Source organism: Varanus komodoensis, unplaced genomic scaffold (assembly GCF_004798865.1).
Source record: "Varanus komodoensis strain SLA01 unplaced genomic scaffold, ASM479886v1 scaffold33, whole genome shotgun sequence".
In the NCBI taxonomy this organism is placed as follows: Eukaryota; Metazoa; Chordata; class Lepidosauria; order Squamata; family Varanidae; genus Varanus; species Varanus komodoensis.
In genome coordinates this window covers 4,407,955-4,431,365 of record NW_025335817.1, presented here as the reverse complement: position 1 = coordinate 4,431,365, position 23,411 = coordinate 4,407,955, and the positions used below count along the sequence as shown (strand labels likewise).

The 23,411-nt window shown below is 47.3% G+C and overlaps 2 protein-coding genes across 8 annotated transcripts in view; one reads left to right on the top strand and one right to left on the bottom strand.

The window, feature by feature from the left end:
• The window catches only part of MYO9A (myosin IXA), a 130,885-nt gene extending 117,153 nt beyond the window's left edge, over window positions 1-13,732 (top strand). For all 7 annotated transcript variants that reach the window (XM_044438892.1, XM_044438891.1, XM_044438893.1 and 4 more), the window contains 6 exons: window positions 685-790; window positions 1,519-1,650; window positions 2,811-2,934; window positions 8,012-8,214; window positions 8,498-8,640; window positions 9,444-13,732. In XM_044438892.1, coding sequence (XP_044294827.1) covers window positions 685-790; window positions 1,519-1,650; window positions 2,811-2,934; window positions 8,012-8,214; window positions 8,498-8,640; window positions 9,444-9,925 — 1,190 coding nt within the window. In that variant the 3' untranslated portion in view covers window positions 9,926-13,732. The remainder of the gene's footprint in view (window positions 1-684; window positions 791-1,518; window positions 1,651-2,810; window positions 2,935-8,011; window positions 8,215-8,497; window positions 8,641-9,443) is intronic.
• Window positions 13,733-15,344: 1,612 nt separating this feature from the next.
• Window positions 15,345-21,556, bottom strand: NR2E3 (nuclear receptor subfamily 2 group E member 3). Its single transcript, XM_044438908.1, has 6 exons — window positions 21,457-21,556; window positions 20,354-20,632; window positions 19,497-19,678; window positions 18,253-18,493; window positions 17,583-17,688; window positions 15,345-16,315 (listed from the first exon to the last, which is right to left on the bottom strand). The coding sequence occupies exons 1-6, from the start codon at window positions 21,539-21,541 to the stop codon at window positions 16,183-16,185; spliced, it is 1,026 nt and encodes a 341-aa protein (XP_044294843.1). The 5' UTR covers window positions 21,542-21,556; the 3' UTR covers window positions 15,345-16,182.
• Window positions 21,557-23,411: the final 1,855 nt, after the last annotated feature.

The following is a 23,411-nucleotide window of genomic DNA, read 5'->3' as shown; positions in this document are numbered from 1 at the left end:
ATAATTTTATTGATTTTTAATCATAGTATACCAATTCAATTGCTTTTAGCAAATAAGGTAGAGTTTATAGAGTGATAATAAATAAATAGTTTTCAGAAGTCCAAGGTTCTGTAGTATAATCTCTCTGAAATAAGAATACAGCAGTAACTTTTTCGTGGGGCTAATAGATGACTCTCTGGAACATCCAACTGGTACTTAATATACCCTCTTAGTAGGTATGAGATGCCAGCGAGATGTTGGAAGGATGGCATCCTCCTTAGCATTTCAGACACAAATGATAGCGTTGCTTTTTAACCTTAATGTCTTGGGGCCACTCCCACCCAAAAGATTTAAGAAATAATGTCCATCTTCACATTTCACTGTGACTGCGCTGGACACTGTTGTTACTAACACCATCCGCGTGCCACTTTTGGATGTCAAGAGCATTTAAGGAAACTATGTCACAACCCTGCCTCCTTGGAGGCTCATCAATACTTGAGCATTTGGGTGCGTGTGAAACATTTGTGTACCAATGTTTGGAGGGCTAGGGTGAATCGTGCGGGTGAAGAAGGTGTAATGCCTTTTCCTGCTTAGTTGGATCTTCAAATGTTACTTTAAAGGGCACTTGTTATTAAAAAACTCTGAACAATTAGTTATAGGGTTGATCAAATTTCCAATTAATTAAATGAAATGAATTCTGTGCAGGCTTGCAGGAGAGGAAGGAGGCCATCCGTGGGGTGTACTCAGTCATTGACCAGCTTTCTCGCACTCATCTCAATACCTTGGAACGCTTGATCTTTCATCTTGTCAGGTACCAGTCATCAAGGATGTTCTCCAATAGTGCACTTATAATTTTTCTGTTGCCTTAATGAATGCTACCTCACATTGTAGGTAGGTCCCTTACCTTCAGTGCAACTTCCTTTAAGGGGCATTGCACCTCAGAGACCAGTGCACAAATTCTGTGGGCACAGGGCTTGACAAGCTAGCAGCCAGTCTTTGCAGACTGCTCTGGAGGGCAAGCTCCATGCATCAGCAGCATCTTGTTTAAAATCAGACTGATTAAGCTCGTCCAAGGACACTCTAGGCAAACACTGTGCTAATGGCTTTGATCAGTAGGATGCTTCTCTTAAATTCTCAAGGCTCATGTTAGAATCTGAGTCCTTGCCTGCATCTTACCCTAATGCTAGTGGAAAAATATTGTAACTTTTCCCCCAGTAGCTTGGTTCCTTACTGCTGCTGCAGCTGCTGAATATAACTCAGAGATGTTCCCCTTATGACATGCCTAGCAGATTACAGAAATTGACAGCTGTTATGTCATCAGTTCTGTGAACACTTATAGAAAAGTATGTAGAAAAGTGAATTGGTCTCTTAATTTTATGGAAGAACTCTTCCTGCAGACTTTGAGAATGTTCCCTACATTCCTTCCCGCAGAACCTGGCATATAGTGTGCCTTCTGTTTAGCCTGAGTCCAAACACTTTCATATATCATGTATAGTTTTATGCATTCTCTCAAAGCTGTTATATCTTGATATGCTCTAGGATTGCCCTGCAAGAGGAGACAAACCGAATGTCAGCTAATGCCCTGGCAATTGTATTTGCTCCCTGTATTCTCCGTTGTCCAAACACCACTGACCCTCTGCAGAGTGCTCAGGATGTCAGTAAAACCATCAGGTAAAAAACAAAATGGTATCATTACCCTTGAAGCATGAGATTCAGAATTCAGTATCTAACATTATGTGTCTGCCAGTCTTTTTCTGTGGAAGTATTTTGCTGGCCCAGGAAGGGGAAGTACATTCCAAAACACCAGAGAGAAGGAAAGGTAAAGGCTGCATTTACAAAACCATCTACTTTTCACATGGGAGTGAATTTCCTCACCCTTACATGCCTCCTCCCCTGAAGTACCGAGTAGGCAAATAGCATTGCTTTTCACATTTTCCAAGAGGCCTCTGTAATTTTGTGTGTCACTTTGCAGCCATTATATTAATTCTTGCTCCTTTCAGACAGAGGTGCATGCCTAGCAAACATCACACCAAGGAAAGACAAAAGCTGCCGTGAGTACTAGGTCTAGAAACAAAGGTTCAAGTAGAAATACAGACATCACAGGTGTTGTTTGGAAAGACAGCTAAATACAGTGACAGTGCAAGGTACAGATGCAGGGAAGAGGTAAAGATCCCAAGGGATGGAGAGGGGAAGAATGCACAGGATTTAAGAGTGGTAAAGTGGGGCAAAACCAATTTGGAAAGGAAAATTAGGTCTCCCACTTGTTCACTAATTCTCCAAGGTAGTACCCAGCTCCAGACCTTCTCACACACAGTCTGAATGTGTTGAGGAGGGAGCAAAAGCCCTGCATTCAAGCAAAAATGTGAAGGGAGCTTCCACATGCACCCAGCTATGCTTGGTAAAATGTTTATGTTCTGCACTAGTATGACCAGTCATTGTTTGCCCCCTCGACCACAGCAGATGTGCTCCGTGTCTCTGAAACACCTCGAATAATCTGCCTGCTGCCACCATGCATGCATTTTTGCTGATATTCAGGTCACTCATAGTATCTGTATGTAATACATGATGGGATTGAGGAAAATGTTTCTAGGAAATACAGATACCAATTCTCCCAGGATGACTCACGCTGAGACTGTTCCAGTCTATCATGTGGATGGGGCAGAAATGAGCCATTTGGATGGGACTGACTCTTCCAGTTTCCCTGTTATTATACTCAAAATAAGAAAGATCTCTAAAATAACAATTCTTGGTGTATAAATGTTCTTGCTAGATCTAGCGAAACTAGCAGCCCTCAAACATCCATTTTCCCTCTTAATAATTTTCTCTTTCAGCTGTGTAGAACTGATTGTTGTAGAACAGATGAATAAATATCGGGCTCGCCTCAAGGACATCAGCAGCCTCGAGTTTGCAGAAAGTAAAGCCAAGAGCCGTCTGTCACTCATTCGCAGGTCCATGGTAAGGGGCAGGACCAAAAGAATACCAAGCTGACTAGAACCCCTACACCACGAAGAGATGTGCACAGGGATCCCTTGTCTTCCCCACCTCTGCACTCCACTTTACTGGATATAACTTTCTTCTTTAGGAGAGAGAATTTGGAGGATAATAGCTTGTGTGTGTCTATCCCAACCATGGTTATTTAATTTAAACTAGAATGTATATGAGTGGGTTAATTTATTTGGGATTGGGTAGAAAGCCATTGGCCCTCCCCTATCCTGACACTTTCCTTCCCTCTATTCTTTTCCTTGTCTTACTTTCCAAACCTTTAACCAAACCTTTCCTTGTCCTATCTGTCTTTCTCAAATCCTTTCACATGTGATCAGGTTCATCACAGAAGCTAAAGATTGGCTTTATCACTCATGTTTGGATCTTCAGAATTTAAAGCATATATAAAGCAAAACCCAGACAATTTGGGATCAATGCCTCTCTGGCATTATCCCATATAGCCAGCGAACCCCTACATTCTGGGGGCGGAGGGGCAGGGTAGGGTCTGTTTTATTTATATATATATTTATTTAATTTCCAGGGGTGTCTGCAGCAAACCTGGGTCCCTTTAGCTTGTGTGTAATTGGCCTTCCTCCATGACCAATCACTCTTAGGACCTGGTTCCCTCTAATATCACAGAGCTCTCATCTGGCACTGCTTATAACAGAACAAGCTTCCATTCACCTCCTTCCAACCTGCACATGCCTTTGGAAGAACTGGGTGAAGCAACCCACACGTACTGTGGACTGGCCCGCATTAAGCTCCTTCTGGTGGGCTGCTTCCTTTTGCCTTGCAGCCTTCATGCGATGGGGAACGCTTGCACGCTGTTAGCTGGGCTGCTGAGCTGAAAGGCAGCTTCCACACTGACGTGAGCTGTATTCTCCGTTGCTGCGAGCTGAAGATGTGGCAGGCTCTGTAATGTGCTGCATTAGCTGCTTATATAAGGGAGGCCATGGGCTTTTTTGGTCATGTGGCAGGTGACCCATTTATTGCACTGTTGGAAGCAAGCCTGCTGTCCAGATCCTCTTGGCATGCTCTGCTGGGAGCGCATCTGTGACCCTGGCTGGTGCTCCCCCACCTCCTTGATGCAGTGCACCACAGCTTGTAGCGCATTCATGCTTTCTTGCAGTAGTAGCCAAAAGCCCAGCAGCTCTTTGGGAAGGGTAATGGCACGTGCACTCTAACCTGCTCCTTTCCTTTTCCTGTCCTCTAATCCAGAAACCTGTACTAATTGCCGTTAGATTTATGAGCATAACCCGCAGTTCAATCCCGGTATGTATCAGAATTGCATTGCACTGACCTTGTGCTGTAACCCTCCACTCATTCTAGTGCTTCTGCATGCTCCATGCCATAACCCACACTTCATAACTGCGTGTGTCCCCCTTAAGCCACCGTCAATTTCTCGTAGTAGAGGCACCACCAATAGGGAGTGCGCACGGCCATTTTTTTCTAGAGGAGTTACCAGGAAAGAGGGGGAAGAAAAGGTCAAATAGTCATTGAGACTGCAGTGGACTAAATGCATTGTTTTCTACCAATGTCTAATGCAAAAGGGTTCTCTGGAGCAGCAGAAGACACCATTCTGCCTTTTTATTTTGTCTTATCTCACAGAAATGACCAAACAGTTTGCCAGTCAAAGAGTGAAATAGGGCATGTGTACAATTTCAAAAGGCTATGGTTGCCTGGAGTAAAATGCTTGTATTCAAGGATTTCTAACCCCAGCGCTTTCTCCAGCTAGTGTCTTTCCCATCTTTGTTTTCTCTTCTTTAGCTTTTGGTCTAATAATCCCTTATTTCTTCTGTTGCTCACTCCTTTTTCTCACAGTAAGGTCAAAAACAATGATCTGTTGAAGAATTACAATAATTAAATCCCTGTTTCAGGAAATCTTTTTCTCCACCTAACACTGCCAGTTTTCAGAATAAGAATAACTGTCATCATCATCATCATCTTGCTTGGATTTCCAAACCAGACAACAACAATGCTTCCAAGCTCTGTCAGAGAGAGAGAATGTGAATAAATGTTGATTTACTCTCTTTCTGCTAATGCAAGAAGAAATACCCACTGTAGGAAGCTACTTTTTAAATGTATGTGCACATGAAGCTGCCTTATAGCTAGTGTGCTTATCGATCCATCTAGTTCAGTATTGCCTCTCCACACCATCTGGCAGTCTCTTTCCAGGATTTCAAACAGGAACCTTTCCCAGGCCAGCACAGGCATGGCAGAGACTGACCCTGTTGCCTCCTGCATGCAGAGCGTGTGCGTTGCCACTAAGCTGCAGTTCAACTGCAAAGATTCTTGCTGATCAAATTCGCAGATGACACTAAAACTGGAGCAGTGGCCACAACTGAGGAGCAGGTACTCCAGATCCAAAAGGATCTGGACAGACTGTGGAAGTGGGCAGGAGACAACAGGATGGCGTTCAATGTGGATAAGTGCAAGGTCTTGCACTTGGGGCATAGGAATAGCTGTCGTAAGTACAGGTTAGGTGACAAGTGGCTGGAGAGCAGCACTTGTGGAAGGGACCTCGGGGTGCTGGTTGACTGCAGGCTGAACATGAGTCAGCAGTGTGATGCGGTGGGCAAGAGGGCGAATGCCACCCTTGGTTGCATAGCCAGAAGTGTGGCTTCTAGATCGAGAGAGGTATTACTCCACTCTATACGACTCTGGTGTGCCCGCAACTGGAGTATTGTGCTCAGTTTTGGGCACCTCATTACAGGAAGGATATAGGCAGGTTAGAGTCAGTGCAGCATAGGGCCACAAGGTTGGTGGCCGGTTTGCAGGGGATGCCATACGAGGTGAGACTGAGGGAACTGGGTCTGTTCAGCCTGGAGAAGAGGAGACTCAGAGGGGATATGTTGGCGACATACAGGTATGTGAGGGGATGCCACATGGAGATGGGTAGAGACCTGTTCTCCCCTGCAGAGGAAGGCAGAATGCGCTCCAACGGAGCCGAGCTCAGGGAGCTAAGGTTTCGTTTGGGTGCCAGGAAGCACTTCCTGAAAGTCAGGACCCCGAGGGTGTGGAATGGGCTTCCACGAGAGGTTGCTGAGGCCCCGTTGATGTGGGTGTTCAAGGATAGGCTGGACATCCACATGGTGGGCATGTCTTGAGTGGAGCCAGCTGGTGCCGGAGATCAGACTAGATGGCCCGGGAGGCCCCTTCTGACTCGCTCTGTTTCTATGTTTCTATGGAATCAGGCTCCTGTCAGCATCAGTCATCTGCTGTGAGTACCAGTCCAAGGTCCCAGACAAAGGTCCTTCACTTCATTTGCTATTTGAAATGCATTTGGATGGGAAGGCGGGGATCAAAAATGATACTTTGGGTTTAACCACATTAGAGAACTAAATATAGTCAGAGTCAGCTAAACGTTGAAGCACTATTAGGGATGGAACAATGGATTAAACACATGTGCAAGCACACATGTGTGCATATATAGTTTATTTATCCACCACTTCTCTGCTCAAAATCAGTGTACTCATCTGTTTTTTTCACTGTGGGATTCTAAGTGCTTTTTTTCTGAGAGTATACAAAAACAGGTGTTTTGAAACAGCAGTGTGAGAGGGAAAGCTAAAGAGGCACAATTTGGAGTGGAGGAGCAACCAGTAAGGAAAGGGATTAAGTATTGCATCCTCCACAGTTTTCTGGGGGGAAAGTGATTCTTCAGTTTCTGTTCCACTTATGAAATTGTTATGGCTTTCCCAAAGCCTTCTGGTTGAGCACTCTGGAAGGGGGAAAGCAGGATGAACCAGATTTGGGTCCAATCCAGCTCTTGACTTCTTATGAAGTTATTCACCTGTCTACAATATGAAAATACATATTTTCACATGCAATTGTACAGCAATTCCTAGAGAGTTAAACATAATTTTGCTAGGTTTGAGATTCTCAGCCGTGAATTGCAGACAATAAAATGTTTCAGGAATTTGCTTTCAACTAAACATGTTTCCTGCTCACGCAGAGGCCACTTTGTGATGTTCATCATCTTTGCAGGACTACAACACGGTTATACAGCATCGAGGGCTTACCCTGTCTAAATCAAACGAAAAAGAAAATTGTTTCAGGTTATAAGAATGTTGTTTTCACCCTTCAAAGGCTAAGGATTTCTTCTTCTGTTGCACGTGCATCCTATGCTTCCTCGTGGTAACATCTTAGAGGGGCAATTCCACCTCCCATGTCCTATATTTTTCTAGTAAGTGAGGCCATATTGAAGAAAAGGGGCACACTAAAGGAAGTTGATGACATGAACTCCCATTTTGAACTCCCTATTTGGGAACACTGCAAGAGCTTGACAGGATTCAGGTACGAAAGGAGATTTTGAAAATGTCTAGAAATACATGTTTGGAGTCACATAGAATGAGAACCTTTAATCATGAAGTGATTATCTCAGAATGGTAGGAAGTTGTGCTAGCGCACTTGTTTTGACCGAAACAACCATTATCCAATAGTCTTTGAGGATCTGGTTCTGTTCGGATGAACACTGAATTGCTTCTTAGCATTGTGTGTCTAAGGGGCTATTTTCCCATTGCTGTTTATATAGAGATTCATCCTCACTTGTGTCGTTCCTGGATTTTCATTGGATAACGCAAGCAGGAGAACAACATAGCTTTGCAGATAGCCTTACTTCTTATTCTGTTGCTTTTGACTCACAGAAAGGCAGCCTTTTAGATTAACCTCTGTGTTGCATGTTTAATGCTTATTTCAGGGTAAAATGGCTGTAGATTGGATAAACAGGCTTTGGTGAGTGGCAGTCCCGGGCTAGTGTCACTGCTGACATACTGAGCCACCTGTAATGCCATATAGAGCTGCAGAAATACCCCTTAAGTTTAATTCTAGGATCTGGCTAATAAATGCTTTAGTATGCACAGGTCAGGGAGCATTTTTAAGAACCACCGAAATAATGAACATCCTATATTTCCTGTCCTGTCTGTGTTTGCCAGTCACCTACAGATGTTGTTTGTTTGCTCATTAGATTGTGCACACGTGTCAGGAATACGTGTTCTTCCAATCTAGAACTTAGACCAAGGCCGTACTCTCATTAGGACTGCTTCGCCTGCAGGGTAAAGGGCGCCTGCGCCGAGGGACATATCCAAGCCCCACGTCCCCAGCGGCGGTCCGGTTGCCATCTGTGTCGGACGTCTCTGAAGAGGCCCTGAGCAGCGAGGAGGCCATGGAGACGGATGTCACTGAACAGCAGCAGGTGGCCATGCAGCAGGAAGAGAAGGTGCTGACGGAGCAGATTGAGAGTCTGCAGAAAGAGAAGTGAGTCTGGACGTGTTGGGAGGGTCGTCAAGAAGCTGTCAGTCAGGAACCGTACATACTGGGCTGGGCTGCAGGTTCAAACTGGAACACTTTATAGCAGTAGTGAGCTGCTTTTTTGGTGCCCGGGTTTTGGTATCCCATTTTGTATTTTAGATAAGATCTTTGTTTTCTTTGCCAGAGAATGCATTTTTTCCAATGACTCCATGGCTTCCAGGCTAACTGCATATGTGAATGGTTCCTCTCTTCCCCTTTATTTCAATTTGTTTTCTGGTATTCCGTTCAGGGAAGAGTTAACGTTTGAGATGCTGGCGCTGGAGCCACGAGCCTCTGATGATGAAACTCTAGAGTCTGAGGCTTCTATTGGAACTGCAGATAGCTCAGAAAACCTGAACTTTGATTCTGAAGGCGCCATCTCAGACAGATCAGGTAAATGAAATCCCCTTGTCTGGATGTGTAAGGCTGAATTAAGCCAAAAGTATCTTCAAGCACTTTCTCTGCTTTTCCACTGTAATGAGTATAGGAGTTTAATTATACGTCGGGTTTGAAATACCCGGCTCTGGGTACAACATGGTGGCTGCTTAGAGAAGATGATGTTAACCACTATCTATAGGTGTTGCTCTGTTCATGCTGAATTCAACAGATCCCACAGAATCCTTAGAATCGCAGCTTTAATATTTCAGAGCAAGGTTATAGCTCTCACGACTGCAAAATGAATGTGGGCAGCTCAGACAAAAACTCTTTCTTTGCTAATAGCCCTAAATGTATGGGAGAAGATAAAAACACTAGTGAATCCTAGCACTTACTAATGGGACAGATACTGACTGTCTTGCCAGTGATACAAACTAGAAGAATATGCCTTCCATTCTTCTCTCTCACACAACTCAAAGCAAATGTGTGGGTTTGTTGGGTGGGGGGGGGCGGGGACTAATGCACAAGAGCATCAAGAATGGTAGGTAAGACAGGTGTTTTCTCACTAAAGTTGCATTTAAGCTTTCTGCTTGTTTAAATGGAGCAGGGTGGAAGGAACGCAAACAGTGGATCGGACAATAATATTTTGAAAACACTTATTTTAGTCACTCAGCTTGGAACAGACAGTGAAGAAAACGAAAATGAAGTGCTTGATTTCATTTAGTCTGGCTTCCTTTTGACCTTAGCAGACAATGCGGCATCTTTCTCAGTGTACACGTACCAGCACTACTTAAACCCTTTTGGTCTCTCTTTCCTGCCAGACAGAACTTCAGCACTAGGCTCAGTGAGACCCATCAAGGCAGAGCCCGTCACCACCACCAGGCCTCGAAGACACCTGAGAAAGCAGCAGGATTCCACGGACTCGGTGGACTCCTCTGTTTCCTCTCCATCCCTGTCACCCTCCTCCTCCTCCTCCTGCTTACCTCACGTAACTAGAAAACGGTTCCAGATATACTCCAAATCGCCTTTCTATCGAGCAGCTCCCTCTGGCGGTGCCACCGCACTGGAGCGATCCCCAGGGCATGCGAAAGGCCTGGATGACCGGCCACAGTTCACCACCAGAGGGACATTCAATCCCGAGAAAGGCAAGCAGAAACTGAAGAATGTGAAAAACTCTCCCCCCAAAGCCAAAGAGCTCCCCGAGGGGGCTGCTGGGACAGGCCGGAAGAGACACCCTGATGCTGCTGATTACACCAGTTCCCAGCAGCTGGTGCTGCATGGAAATAAGGAGTTCATGGTGTGAGCCCGTCCATCGCAGCAAAACAGAAGCATCTCTTCCTTAGCATCTTCCCGCCATTTCAGCACCATCTGCCACCGCTTCCATTGCAGGCCTGCTGTCGCCACCCAAGTCAGCTTCACTCTCTAATTCATAGCTTGGAATCCCAACGTTGTGCTGCCAGTACGGAAGAGTGAAGGCGAACTCTAACTAAAGCCAGTGGAAGAAGGTCCGGCTGTGGCCTTAGCTGCCTTGACTTTCGGAACTCAGTAATTTCTTGGTGTCTCAGGCTGGGACTTGTAGCAAAACCAGTAAAGTAGGCAGAAGAATGGCTAGAGAGCCACATCTGTGTTTCTCATCCATCCTTTGTCCCATCCTTAAGGGACAGGGAATGTGCCAGCCAAGAACACCAGGAGGGCACCTGGAGTTCAAGGAGCTTTTCTTCATCCCAATGGTCAAAACTGCTGACTTTGGGATTGGGTTTTTGCACTGGGATCAACAAGCCTGGACCATCTTAGTAGGGGCCACAGCGAAGAAGAAACTGAACCCTTTGTTCAGAGTCATTTATAATGCACTCCATGGTGTTGTCAGTTGGTATAAAATGTCATTTCTACTCGAGCACTTCTCAGACAACCACCAGGTGCATGCCTGTTGTGGAAAAGAGTTTTATGTCTGTCTTTTTGTTTAGGTTTCTTTGTTGACAATGTCAGAATAACCAATTCCAGATTGATTCCAGGTAGGTTAAAGCCAAATGTTTGTGCTGGGTTTCCAGTAACCATAGCTATGACAAATATCCTGAGTTTAAGGCACAGGATTGGATTCCAGAAGTTAAAAGAAATGTCAGGAGGAAGAATCCTTTGTCTTTCAGACACTCCTTTGTCCCAGATGTTCCGTGCTGCTATCTGAGCAAAAAGCTCCACAGACAGACTTTGACAGACAGGAAAAACTCAAGCAAAATGCAAATGTATGGAGAAGCCGTAAGAAAGGCTGCTGGTGCAGTCAGTCTGTTTAAAAAGTGATTTAACCTCACTCTCTTCATGAAACCATCAGTATTAAAGAAAGGCGCAACAAACCCCAGAGACTACTTGAAGCTCTTTGTTAGTATTATGGTTACTGAAGTTCAATGTAAATAAAACTTGTTATGTTTTTTAACTTTTTTTTCCACAATGTGGGACCTTTTAATGTGGGACAGTTAAGCCAGGAAGGGAAAGGTGAAGGGAGAGGGACGAGGTGGGTTGCAAGAATTAGATCTGAGGTCGTTGCAATATGGATCAGTAGTCACATTTTTGCCAGTGCACCGCCAGGTACTCCCACAAGTATCTCAAATGTGAAGCATCCAGCAGTTCACCCTTGTTGCTTAAATGGCTGTGAATGGTGCGAGAAGAGCCCCTCCTTCTCTAATGGTCTTTTTTGGAAGCTCCATTTTTCAGAGCGTCCAGTAATACCATTCTCCTGTGGTGACGGTGTGACGGAAGATACTGAGGGGAATGAGGTTTGTTCAGCGGGCCACCAAGTGGTGTGTCACCTACATAAATGTAGCTACAATTTGGAACAAAAAAGACAGGGCTAGTGTACATTCACTGCATACGCAGAACACGGTCTACATAAAACTGGTGTCCTTTGCAAGCCATTGACCTTTAGCGTCCCAACATAGGTCTCATCTCCAGTCTTAAGGGGTTTGACTGAGAGGCAGTGGTGAGTTCACTGTTTAAACCTGCCTCACAATAAGTGTGTGAGCAGCCCATTCAAGTTCAGCCACAAAGGTCCCGAGAGGCTTGTGAATGGATGGAAGCTTCAGCTCGGCCCCCAGCGTGCAACACTCTGGCACTATACAGACCTTGAGGTGTTCCGTGTGTATGGAACAGCTGGGCCGGCTTTCGCAGGTCAAAAACTAGTTGTTAAAACCAAAGGTGATGTGATCACAACAGAACAGAAGCTACTATTGAACAGTTTACTGGGTGGCAAAGGTAGGAAAGCAAAAAGCACAAAGCAAAGCAACAGTATCTTTTAAAAAAAACTCAGCATTTTCAGTTCTGAAGATATATAAATAGAGATGTTACTCTGAAGAGGATTAATTAGAGAATTCAAACTGTTCCTTCAGAGATTGTAGATGGTACTTGCTCTGTTAGCCAAAACTTTCTCTAGCTGCTAAGAGGAGCCCCCGGCTGTGCTTTTCCTGCTTCAAACCACAGATTGTCCCTCAGGCAAAAGCTTTGATTTGGGCCTTTCTGATGGCAGCTTCTACCTTTGGCTTCGCAAAATTTGCTCAAGGCATCATCTCAGCTGTGACCTTGAGGCCTTTCCCTGCACCCGGGTGGATCCTGAGGGAGCCCAGCAGGCAGAATTTTCAGTATGCGTGGGCCCAGTTGTTGTTGTTTCTTTGTCATGGTTTGTATTTTTGTGTTTGAGGCATTCAACAACTTGCCCATTTCAGCCCCAAAATTGAATGGCTTGTAGCATGAGTTCCAAGTCAAATATTAAGAACTGTGGCTGAGGATCATCCCTATCTTTCCCTCTCCCCCTTGAGGCACAAGGGTGCTAGGACACCCACCTTTCTGCCATCCAGAAACTTGTCCGCTGAGGTGACAGCTCAGTGTCCTTGGGCCTTTGTCCTCACAGTGGCCTTTCTCGTGGCTTTAGATCCAGGTTGTGTTGCGACACTGAGGAGCTCTGGTGAGGTAGGTAAGGGAGCCCTCAGTATAGTTTGGTAAGCAACGTTTATCAACAAAGGGACACCTCTCTCTCTCTCTCTCTCTCTCTCTCTCTCTCTCTCTCTCTCTCTCTCTCTCTCTCTCTCTCTCTCTCTCTGCAGTACCAATTTGCTGCAGATAAGCTAAACTCCCCTTCACCAGCCCTACCCCAATATTATCCCATAACTGCATGAGGTAGTCAACACATTTCTGATGCACACATTACGTGCTTGCTTCTGTCTGTACAATGCTCAGCAAGTACGCAAAGATCCTTGGAAACTTTTCAGACTCATTTTTAATATTCTCTCTCTCTCTCTCTCTCTCTCTCTTTCTCTCTCTCTCTCTCTCTCTCTCACACACACACACACACACACACACACACACAGCTGATTTCTGTGCTGGAAGGCACCGGATTTTGCAAATACTCCAGGGGACTAGTTCCTTTTTCTTCCAATGCAAAGCCTTTTTCTTAGCACTGGCCATGGGGGCAGGGAAGGCGGGAGGGCATCTGTGTGCCTGAGACTTTCAGTTGTTGCGCTAGGTTGGAATGTGGGCAACAGGAAAAAGTCCTTTTGCTTCCATTCCCTGTCCTGGCTCTGTGCGATGCCTGTCTTCCAGGATCGCCGCCTCTCCTCCATCCCTGCCCCAGGGCAGTCTGTAAACATGGAATCTTAACCCTTAGTCCACTCATGGTATCAAGTGAATGTACTCACCACTAGGAAGGACATCGGCTGCATATAATTATTTTTAATGGAAATTTTTAAAGTAATTTATAAGTATACTGAGTGTAAATTTAAAAACAGACTATGTATTGTAAAAGGATATATTGTCCAGTGTCATACTCTATAAATTCTACCTGTTTAAAGAAGAAATCTATAAAGGAAAATGCTTTATTTTGCTCATGGAACCAGCTGGCTTGCTGTGATGCCGTTGGGCCAGCACATTGTAATTTCATGTCTGGAAGTTACTCTAATTTTTTTTTTAATTAATGTTATTTTGTTTCTTTCTTCTGGAACAAGGCCGTCATATTTAAAGTGCAATTTGTGTAATATTTCGTAAATAATGATACTATATGGCTGTACAAAAACAACTTTATGAACAAATAACCCCTAGCTTATTAAAGAACAAAGCAATGGAAAACAAAGCAACAGTGGCAGATGTGTTTCGTAATTGGTGATGTTCGGAGTCACCATATGGAAATCAGCTTTTGCGTCTGAAGAAAGGTGGGGGAATATGAAGAACAGCAGCAGAGTGTTGATGCCATTAAGGGACTGTCCTTTTTCAGAGTGCAGATGAGGGAAGAATCGCCATGCTTAATGCTTTCTCTCTGGTGAGAGCTCTCGGAAGATGCGGCACATCAGTGAAAAAGGCTGGGACATCTTAATGTGCTTCTCTTCTTCATACAGGGTGAAGGCTTGGCTTGGCTTGGCTTGGCTTTTGAACCATATGTGAGCCAGTCCAAACACGTTATCTTTCACTTCTGGTCTGAGAGTATACCGTTCCAGGGCAATGCTCGTGTGGTTTTTGCCAAGTGTGTAATTCAGCTTTTTATTTGCGGGCAGAGGAGGATTGTCCTAGCGGCTTGCTTATTTCCACTGTATGTAGTAGCAACAGAACTGCTGACATAGGAATATAAACTTGGCCCATCATTCCTGTACTTCAAGATAAGCGTCTCACCTTTCCCCTTCCAGCAAAGCGGGAGAAATAACCGACAGATGCGTTTCTACTGACACGGCCAGCATGGGTACCTTCAGAGGGTCTGGGGCCCAACTTCCTGTCTGTCTGCTTGCTCCTCCCCCACTGCATTCCAGAAAGCAGTAAGTGGCTATGAAAAGAGAATTTGCTTCTGGCATTCTAACGTGTGCCATCTGTTGCCTTCCTGATCCCAGAAAGAATGATTGATTTTCATTAAACTGCAGAGCTGAGTCATAGAGGTGATGTTTTCCACAGGGCTGGATGATCCCTCAAGCAGTGACTTATTACAAAGGTTGATCTTCAGTTTGCACAAGGCAACCCTGGGCAGTGGGGAGCCACTGTAATAAATAAACTCACCCATTAGATTTGGAATGCAGGCAGAAGACTTGTCCATGAACAGTCAGTGGGAGACGGGGGCTCCCTCCCAGGGCGGAGCCTTTTGGGTCTAATCCCGCTTTTGGTGTTGACCAGCCCCTCAGCATCGATGGCAGGCAGGTCTCTCAGGGCGCCCCATGTGCTGGCAGTCGCCATTCCTTTCCCCAAGCTTGTGCACTTTCCTGGCCACGCAGTCAGGCATAAATGTGGGAAAAATACTCAAGGAGAGAAGCACTTCCTGATCCAGGAAGAGAGGTGGTCAAAAAGGAAGTGAGGGAACAGGTGGGAGCCTCTCCCATGGATGTGTGAAACAGAGACGAGTGGGGCTCCCACCCAAACTGGCGCTTCGCTGTAGAGTTTTCCCAACCACCGGCTGCACGCAGGCACAGAGCCCGGACGTGTGGTGGGCAGAGGCCCCGAAGAAGAACAGGTAAGCAACCTGGGTTCCCAAGTCCGGTGCAATTTGGTTGGCACTTCCAAAGGCAATGTTCAGCTGGCAAATTTCGGATGATGATGATTTTGGTCCACATATTGTGTCTCTTTTCAGGTTTGTATTTCTGTTTTTGTGCACTCTTACAATTTTTAGATGACTCTATATTGGTGTGTTGCAGCTTTTGTATTTAAGATCTTAATATTCACCTTGGGCATATTTTATGAAAAGATGCATGTAGCTAAATAGAAATTAATGGAAATATGTTCAGTATAGCATAAATATATTGTAAAATCTGGATTTTTTTGACTGGAACAATAGGTTGGAATGGAATTTAATCATACTTACAGGCAAGCTATCAAAACTAATGGGGTTTATGTTAGTAATTGTTTACATAAGTTCCATTAATTTCAACTGGTCTACTGCTGTCAGCCACCCAAAGCACTTCAGGTATTGGGTGGTATAGAAATGAAATAACACCTTTAGGTATGATTAAGCCTGCATTTGGACTAATGGGTTTGCACTCCTTAATTGTACCCTCCTTTAGAAAAGCAGTGCAATAGTTTCTCTTCTATGGTGTTTTCTCTTAGATGCACCATAGTTTATAGATAACTCGGTTATCTCCCATTATTTCCCCATAGCATTCTTAACCTTGTGCAGCATTCTTCCACACCATCATGGGGTTTTACAGTCAGGATCAGAGCTTACCTTGAGTTGAAAACCCTGTTTTCAAGGCCCAGACTCAGCCCTGCAATAGAAACTAATGGAGAATTTTGTTGTGCGTGTACAAAATGTATTTTCATTCAAATCCATGTGCATGCCCAGACCACCAGGAAGGGCTTGAGAGTTAGATGGTGCAAAATGAGCCAATTATTGTTAAAATCATCAGCACTGCTCATAACTGTTCACTGTTGGGATCCCAGTATTTTTCCTTGTTATGTGAATGTGGCTGAGCTGCAGTTAAGATGCCATGTGGTGATTCAACCAAAGTCCAAGCAGTCTGTGGGAAGGAGCACCCCCATGTCTCTTCATGGCCTTTCAGACCCAAGTTTATAAGGATCGGTGGAACCTGGGGAGGAGGCTCCTGGAGCATGTCAGTTTTTGAACATGTCACATAGCAGCTTCTCCATGGGAGTGTTCCCAATAGTCTTGCGGAAAAAAAGAAGCTCAATGCGCTCTGAAGGAAGAAACTTCAGTGAAGGCAGCAGCAGCAGCAGCTTTCCAAACCTGTAAGGAGGAGAAAACAGACATGCTGGTTATGGTGGCCTTCCAAGATTCCTAGGCAGAAAAGGGGAGAGCATTTCACTGAATTTCTCCCATGGGAAGAGAAATTTCCCAAACTTTTTGGGAGTGGAGGTGCAAGTTCACCAGCAGCAGCAGTTCTGCTGCTTTTTCTTCCAAAGTGGTGGCCTGTTTTGCTGTCAATGCAACAAATATTTTGCTTCCTCCACAGTGCCCCAGGCCTAGCATTCTGCTCCCTTGTGGCAGAGCAAATAGTGAAGAGTGCTTGGTGAAATGGCTCTCTCTTAAAGGAAGAAATGGGAGAAAATGTGTAGGGTTATTTTGTTCTCCCCAGATCTCTTCTCAGACATTTCAGCTCAGCTGTCATTTCCTTATAGAATAAGCCTGTCACCATGCCACTTGCTTGAATTGGAACTCTGACCTAAAGGACTTGAACATGTTTTAAAATATATTTAACCCACTTTTCAACTGTCAGGATGTAAAGTGGTAAGCAAGTGGTAATTTGAACTAATACAGTAGAAATACAATAATGCATCAAACCAAACATTAAGGCAGTAGTAAGTAGAACTGAAGAATTGCCTTAAAAGCAGCTAAAACAACAAATGCAGCGACTGGAAAACAACCAACAAGTGGGAAGTCACAGGAAGCAAAGTCAAATTTGCAGTTAAATGAAAAGCTCAGGCAAATTTAAAAAATTCTTCAAGTCCCTAGAACTTAACAAAACCAGCTGTTGAAGTTCTCTGAACAAGGCATAGCATAAATGAAGTGCTACAACTGTTCTCAAAACGTGGAGGTACTTAAAGAACAGCCTCAAATTAAGACCTTGACTCCTGGCCAGATATGTTTGAGAGAGTGTGTGCATCACTAGCTGTGGATAATGTTTTGCTGGAAACTAAAATATATTGCAGATTTATGCCACCTGTTGTCTCCCAGTTAGTTGAACTACAGCTCCCAAAATTTGGCTGGGAGCTGTATTCCAAAAAATCTAGAGGGCAACAGGTTGGGGAAGGATAAGCTATGAAGGGATGGTATAAGTTGGTGTCCTGCACTAGCAGGGAGTTGGACCCAATGGCCTTCTTGGCCCCTTCCATCTCTAATTTTTGGTGATTCTGTGATCACCTGTCATGCAGCCAGAAAAGAAAGGGGGACCCTGCCAGAAGGAAAGCTTGCTGCCCTAAATGTGGGAGATCTTGAAAATCCTTCAGGGGCTAAGTTGTTAGGAAGGTAAGAACAGGGAATTGCATTCAGGTACCTGACAGGCTGGTTTGGGTAATGGATCTGGTTATGTTGTCCCAGCATCACCTGTGACTGATCCTGCAAATTCTCCACCTGGTCTGGATCCTTCAGGCCTCTGGTTTCTACCAAAGAAAAACAGCCAGAATAAACTACATTTTTGCAGAAACTTGCTTTTAAAGAAAGTGTGCATTCATTGGTGCTGTTTTGCTGGAAATAGGTATGAATGCTTGGGTATAAAAGTGTTAAGAGTAGCATGGAAAACAGAAGAGAGGTGTGATTCTGGTTGTAGAATTCAGCTTTCATAGGAACTCGGCTATAACGTTTAAAAAGTGAGGGTTTAATCCTCATGGCTGCAAATACTTCTTTGAAAGTTCACAGGCATTGCCTGCTGGAATCTGACTCTGGAGAGGTGACAGGAAAGCTTTTTAGTGTCTGAGAGTTGGGATCCTGAGCCCTGCTTCTCCCTGGGGCAAGGAAAACCAGACTCTTTCCCCCCCAGCGTTAAAGACTGAGGAATGAATTACGCAATTTGCCTAATTTGCATAGCATTTGCTGTAGAATTCACATTTTTCTTGGTGCAGAGTGTGCATTTACCTTGATAACTGAACGTTGCTTCCATTTCTTTCATACAGAAAAAGCATCACCCTCTGCCGGTAACCAAATGCTCTTCCTTCCAGCTAGCTCACCTGGTTTGAACAGCACAATCGCTTTCATGCAGGCAAACTCCGTGGGGTCCACGAGCAGCCCTCTGAAGCGAGCAATGATTTCCTGCAGGGCACGAATGTCCGCTCTGCCAGATGTAAGCTTTCCATGGAAGGTCGGGGCCAGCTCCGACACGGAGAGGAGGGGGCAGCTTTCCAGTGGCAAAGACCACTGGATGGCACAGAGCAGGAACAGCTCACTCCATGCTTCCTCCAGTAAGATCACCTACAAAGGCAGAATAAAGGGCTAAGTCTCTGGTAGCTTCAGGAACTGACTGCTACATCAGATCTGTTACTTAAATAGCTCAGGAGCTGTCACGTCAGGCACATCAGCATATTATTTTATGTCAAAACTTTCCTTCTTAAACCTACTTTAGGATAATGTGCCTTGTGTTTACAGAACGTTGCATCAGACACGGTCGAGTATCACCTTCCAGTGAGCCAATTCCACTGCTGTCTGCTCACCTTAGGCTTTTAGATGAGTATACTATATCCATGGGAAGGAAGGACTCCCTGGAGAAGCCCCCAATGCTGGGAACAATAGACGGCAAAAGAAGGAGGGGACGGCAGAGGATGAGGTGGCTGGATGGAGTCACTGAGGCAGTCGGCGAGAGCTTGAGTGGACTCCGGGGGACGGTGGAGGACAGGAGGGCCTGACACGACTTTGTGACTAACAACACTATATCCATCTAGCCCTCATCCCTTACTTTCCAGTTCCTCACTCTAGGTTCCTTCCCCCACCGAACCTCCATCTCCAATATGACCCACACTGCTGAGATCATAGAAGATAGCCCTCTTCAAGCAGGGAAGGGGGCGATTGGTGGCCCGCCAGACCTGCATCTCCTGCCAGCGCTAGCCAACACAGCCAGTGGTGAGGGATCACAGGGGTTCTGGGCCAAAACATCAGGCTGCAAAGGCAAGCAGAACTGCATTTGCTTCAAGTTCACCTCTTTCTGTGGCTCAATAAAAATATCACAGGTCCAAAATTCACATATACTGAATCCAAGGATATAGAGAGCTGTGAATTTGGCATTTATGTTATTTCATAAATTACATATGAAATGGGTATTTCTTTGCATTGAGATGCCTATTGGTTCACTTAGTGCAAGGACAAGAAGAGGATCTCATCCTGATAGCGCATGCACCGAGACCCACACACCTGAGCCCCCTGCCCCACACACTGCCAGTACCAGCAGCTGGTACCAGCTGCACCTGGCCCAGGGACTCACCTGGTCTCGGAAGGGCAGGTTTGAGAAGACAGGTAGGTTTTTTGCCCATTTCACAGCCATGAAAAGGAGTCGCGCAGAGGTTTCGTAGACACTCTCGGGGCTGGTAGTGGGGTAAGGGGACGCAGCAGCCTCACCCCCTGAGTGCTCGGGCTCGTTACTGGTTACATCAACGTTCTCATCAGCTGCGGAAGGGAAAACAGGTCCATCACTACCGTGGCAACATCACTGCTAAGCAACTTTTTCCTGTGTCTATGCCCAAAACGGTTTAGCAGGACGGCTTGCGGGTACCAGCAGCTGTGGACTATCCACATAAACATGGCAGCAACACTTAATGGGCATAATGAGATTTAAGAGTTTTTGAAAGATCTGGCACCATTCCTAGAATGCTGTTGAGGGTTTGAGGTTTAATTTCTAAGCAGCAGCAGCAACAGGCTGCTTCGTCCTCCAACTCCCACGACCTCTAACTGTTGGCATTGCTGCTTAGGGCTGGTGGGAGCTGTAGGCCCACGCATCTGGAGGCTGACCAGCCTTGAAGCTAAACACAGACCTGAAATATTTTTAATTCTGCTTTTTCCAGTCCGAACAGTACCGTGGCCAACCCAGGGCCGGGAGACCCGATGCAGGCAGTACCAGCAGTGCTCGCTAGAGGGCAGCGGAGGACGGTCCTCGCCAAGCCCCGCAGGCCCGTCCAGCAGCGGCAAGCCGCCCCTAGGAAGCCGCGGCCGTGGCGCCGCGTGCTGCACGGGGCCGAGCGGGCGCTGCCCGGGCAGGAGCCTGGCGCGGGCCCCGGAGGGCGGCGAAGCAGGTGAGCCCCCCAGCCCGCCCGCCCCGCGGCGTGGCGGAGCGGAGCGCCCTACCGTCCTCGGGCTCCAGCTTGGCGCAGGTCTCCGCCGTCATCAGGCTGGCCATGAAGCGGTGGCTGCCGGCGGGCGGCGTCGGGGGCCGCGCCCTCGGGGCCGGGGCGGCGGCCGCGGCGCAGGCGGTGAGGGTCCGGTGGCCCTGCAGGGACGGGCAGGGCGGCGGCGGCGGCGCGTCCCGCGTCGTGGCCAGGTGCTCGGCCGGCCGGTCGGCGTCCAGGTCCGCGGCGTCGAGGCGCACCTGGGCGGTGCTGCGCGGCTGCCGCTCGTTCTGCACGGCTGCGGGCGAAAGCGGGCGGCGGTCTCTGCGCTGCCCCCCGGGGGGGGGGGTTTAGGCGGTTCGGGGGGGGGGGGGGGGGCTGGGAAATGGGGCTTTAGGCTTTTATCGGGGGCTCCAGAAATCACCTGCTGCCCGCCTGCCTCCACAGCCATACAAGTTCCTCCCACGTCCTTCGTGGCACTGGCCCATCGTTCCCCCTCTCTCGCCCCATTCCTGCGTCTCTCAGTGGAACAAGTGAAGCAAAAGAAAAAGGGAAAAAGCTTTTTTAAAAAAAGCCCCAGCCTGCTCAAAGTGGGTCTCCAAAGGATGTGCTTGGATTCCCTTCCTTCTTCCTTTCGAGCAACAGGCAGATTTTTGGTAAAAAGCACTTTATTTCCAACATACAGACAGGAAACTAATAGCCAATAGAGGAAGAGTCTCTGAGCATGCACAGAGCAGTTTGTTGAACCCGCACTAGAAACTGCTTCCCGCCACCCTCCTTTGGGTCACCCTGGGCTCCACCCCTCTCGTGGATCCAGGCAGGCGCTCTGGCTGGGTAGCCCTCCTCTCCTGATGCGCCTTCAGGGGGTCAGGGGCTGGAGCAGGCCCCTCTCCTGTGTCCCCTTCCAGCACTTCCAAGCCCTGTCGGTTCCCAAGGCCTGTTTTCCTGTGTACTACAACTGTTTCAAACATCCTGATGCTATGTTGATTTCATGGGACTGGGATTATATTTTATTGTTTTGTCTTTATGAATGGCTGTAAACTGCCCAGAGAGCTTTGGCTCTGTGGCAGTGTAGAAGTGAAATAGTGAGAGCTTTTCCCACCCCCAGCACCCCCTGCTCACCATCCTTGTTCATTCCAGCTTGGAGGCATTTCTTCAGCCGACAGGCTTGGCACTGGTTCCTGTGTGCTTTGTCCACTGGACACATCCCTGTCCCAGCTTGGCACCTGTTGCGAGAACAACACAACACTGCATTAGATCTGATCGAGCCGGCAGAGCCCTCTGCATGCGCGCTTTGTGCCCTGTCCCTGAGCTGCGGTCCCCCACACCGCCCCGTCCAAATGACGACAGCTGGGCCCGTCCTGTGATGGAGCCAGGGACCAAAATCCTGCCCATTGTGCCAGTGGTGGCTACCAAACGGGGCGGCCATCTTCCTCTCATCTGCCCAAACTGGTCGACTCAGCCAGAGCCCCAGACGCTTCTTCATTCCTCACCTGTGCCCCACTTCACCTGGAGGGCGTGTCTGAACTTGGAGCACATTTCAGACAAGAACTGGGCCTGCAGAGACCCAGCTCCAACACCCCCCCAACTTGGATTAAAAATGGAGCTGCTTCTGCAGGGCATCAAAAGTAGGCAGGTATGGGCACCTGCCAAGGGTGCACCCCCCATTAGGGGGGCACAGAGGAGAGCCCCTTCCCTGTGCTGCTCTCCATCCTTGCATTCTGCTTGCTTGTTCTTGTCTAACGCTGGCCCAGGGGTGCTGCTGACGAGGGAGCAGCAGAGGATGCCCTGGCCTCCGGCCAAGCAAGCAGGCAAGCGGACCCGTGGAGCAAGCAGCTGGCACCAGTGCTGAAAAGTTGGTGGGCCACCAAGGGAGGAGGCCGACTGAGGGTGCCTCACTTGCGGGCTCCCCCAAAACTGACGGGCAGTGTTGCCTGCATGATATTGAAGCTGTGGGGCATCTCATCACACCTCCCCTGCCCCACTGATCGGTGGACGGCTGGGCTGCGTTCCCAGTGCAAAGATGAGCCCCTGACCTGTAGATGAGCTTCCTGCGGACGCTGCGCTTGAAGAATCCGCTGCAGCCGTTGCAGGCATAAATGCCGTAGTGCTTGCCGCTGCTGGAGTCTCCGCACACCCTGCACAGCAGCACCGGGCTCCCGGCTTTGCCCGGAGGAAGGCAGAGCCCTGCTGGGAGCAGAGAAGAGGTGCCAGGACCGTGCAGTGGCACAAAGACGCGGACCGGCGGGTCTCCCCAGCCCGCTCGGAAAACAGGTCACGCTAGGAAGGGGCGAGGAGGCATGTGTTCCCGCACCCCGAAAGGAGCTCCGTCTCCCATGGTTGGATCCCTGTGTTTACTTGAAGGAAGGGCACTTTGTGCTTGCTCAGATTCTTGCTCATTACTTTATGCTTACTGTAATCAATACAGAGAAAGAGCCTCTCCTCCTGTCAATGACAGAATGTGACTGAATTTGCATCTGGAAGGTAGCCAGCTAGAAGTCCGATTTTCGCATTTTCACCATCTCTGGCAGGTACATTGTCCAGTTGCCACCTCACCTCAACCTGTGTCTAAGCATCCCTCCGGTGTTGCTGGCAGGGCAAGACTTTGGGGCTGAAGTCCATGGGCCCCACGCAGCAGCATGAGCAGACCTCCAAGTGCAGCAGTGGGCTGATACATTCCGAGATCAATGACAGGATTGAGGCGTCTCACCATCACTTCCTGCGTAAGGGCATTAAGCCCAGACTCAGAAATTACCCAGCTTCATGCACAGTTCCCCACCAATTTTTAAATTTACTTCATGTTTCAAGCCAGAAGAAGCCAGTTAGGAAACAAGACGCTATTGCAGCCTTTTCTCTTTTAGTGTGTTTTTTCTTGAAGTATATGTGCCATTTTTATCCTGCCCTTCCTTCAAGGAATGCACGACGGCATGCCTGGCTCCCCCTTCTTAGCTTCACCGCAGCCTTGCAAACTCCTTTGGGCTGGGAGAGCATCCAGTGAGCAGGATTGGAACCCAGACCCGCACAGTCTCAGTCGCTGCCGTCCGCCCCCCGTGGTCCTCAGTGCCCGCTAGGTTTAC

What these genes read in the sequence shown, in the direction of transcription:
- NR2E3 (XM_044438908.1), bottom strand. Translation starts at nt 21,541, where the DNA reads ATGTGTCCAGTGGACAAAGCACACAGGAACCAGTGCCAAGCCTGTCGG. An exon ending in AGCTGGAATGAACAAGGATG is followed by an intron (nt 20,633 to 21,456) that starts GTGAGCAGGGGG and finishes TTTCGCCCGCAG; the next exon opens with CCGTGCAGAACGAGCGGCAG. An exon ending in GATTGTGCTGTTCAAACCAG is followed by an intron (nt 17,689 to 18,252) that starts GTGAGCTAGCTG and finishes TTTCTTTGGTAG; the next exon opens with AAACCAGAGGCCTGAAGGAT.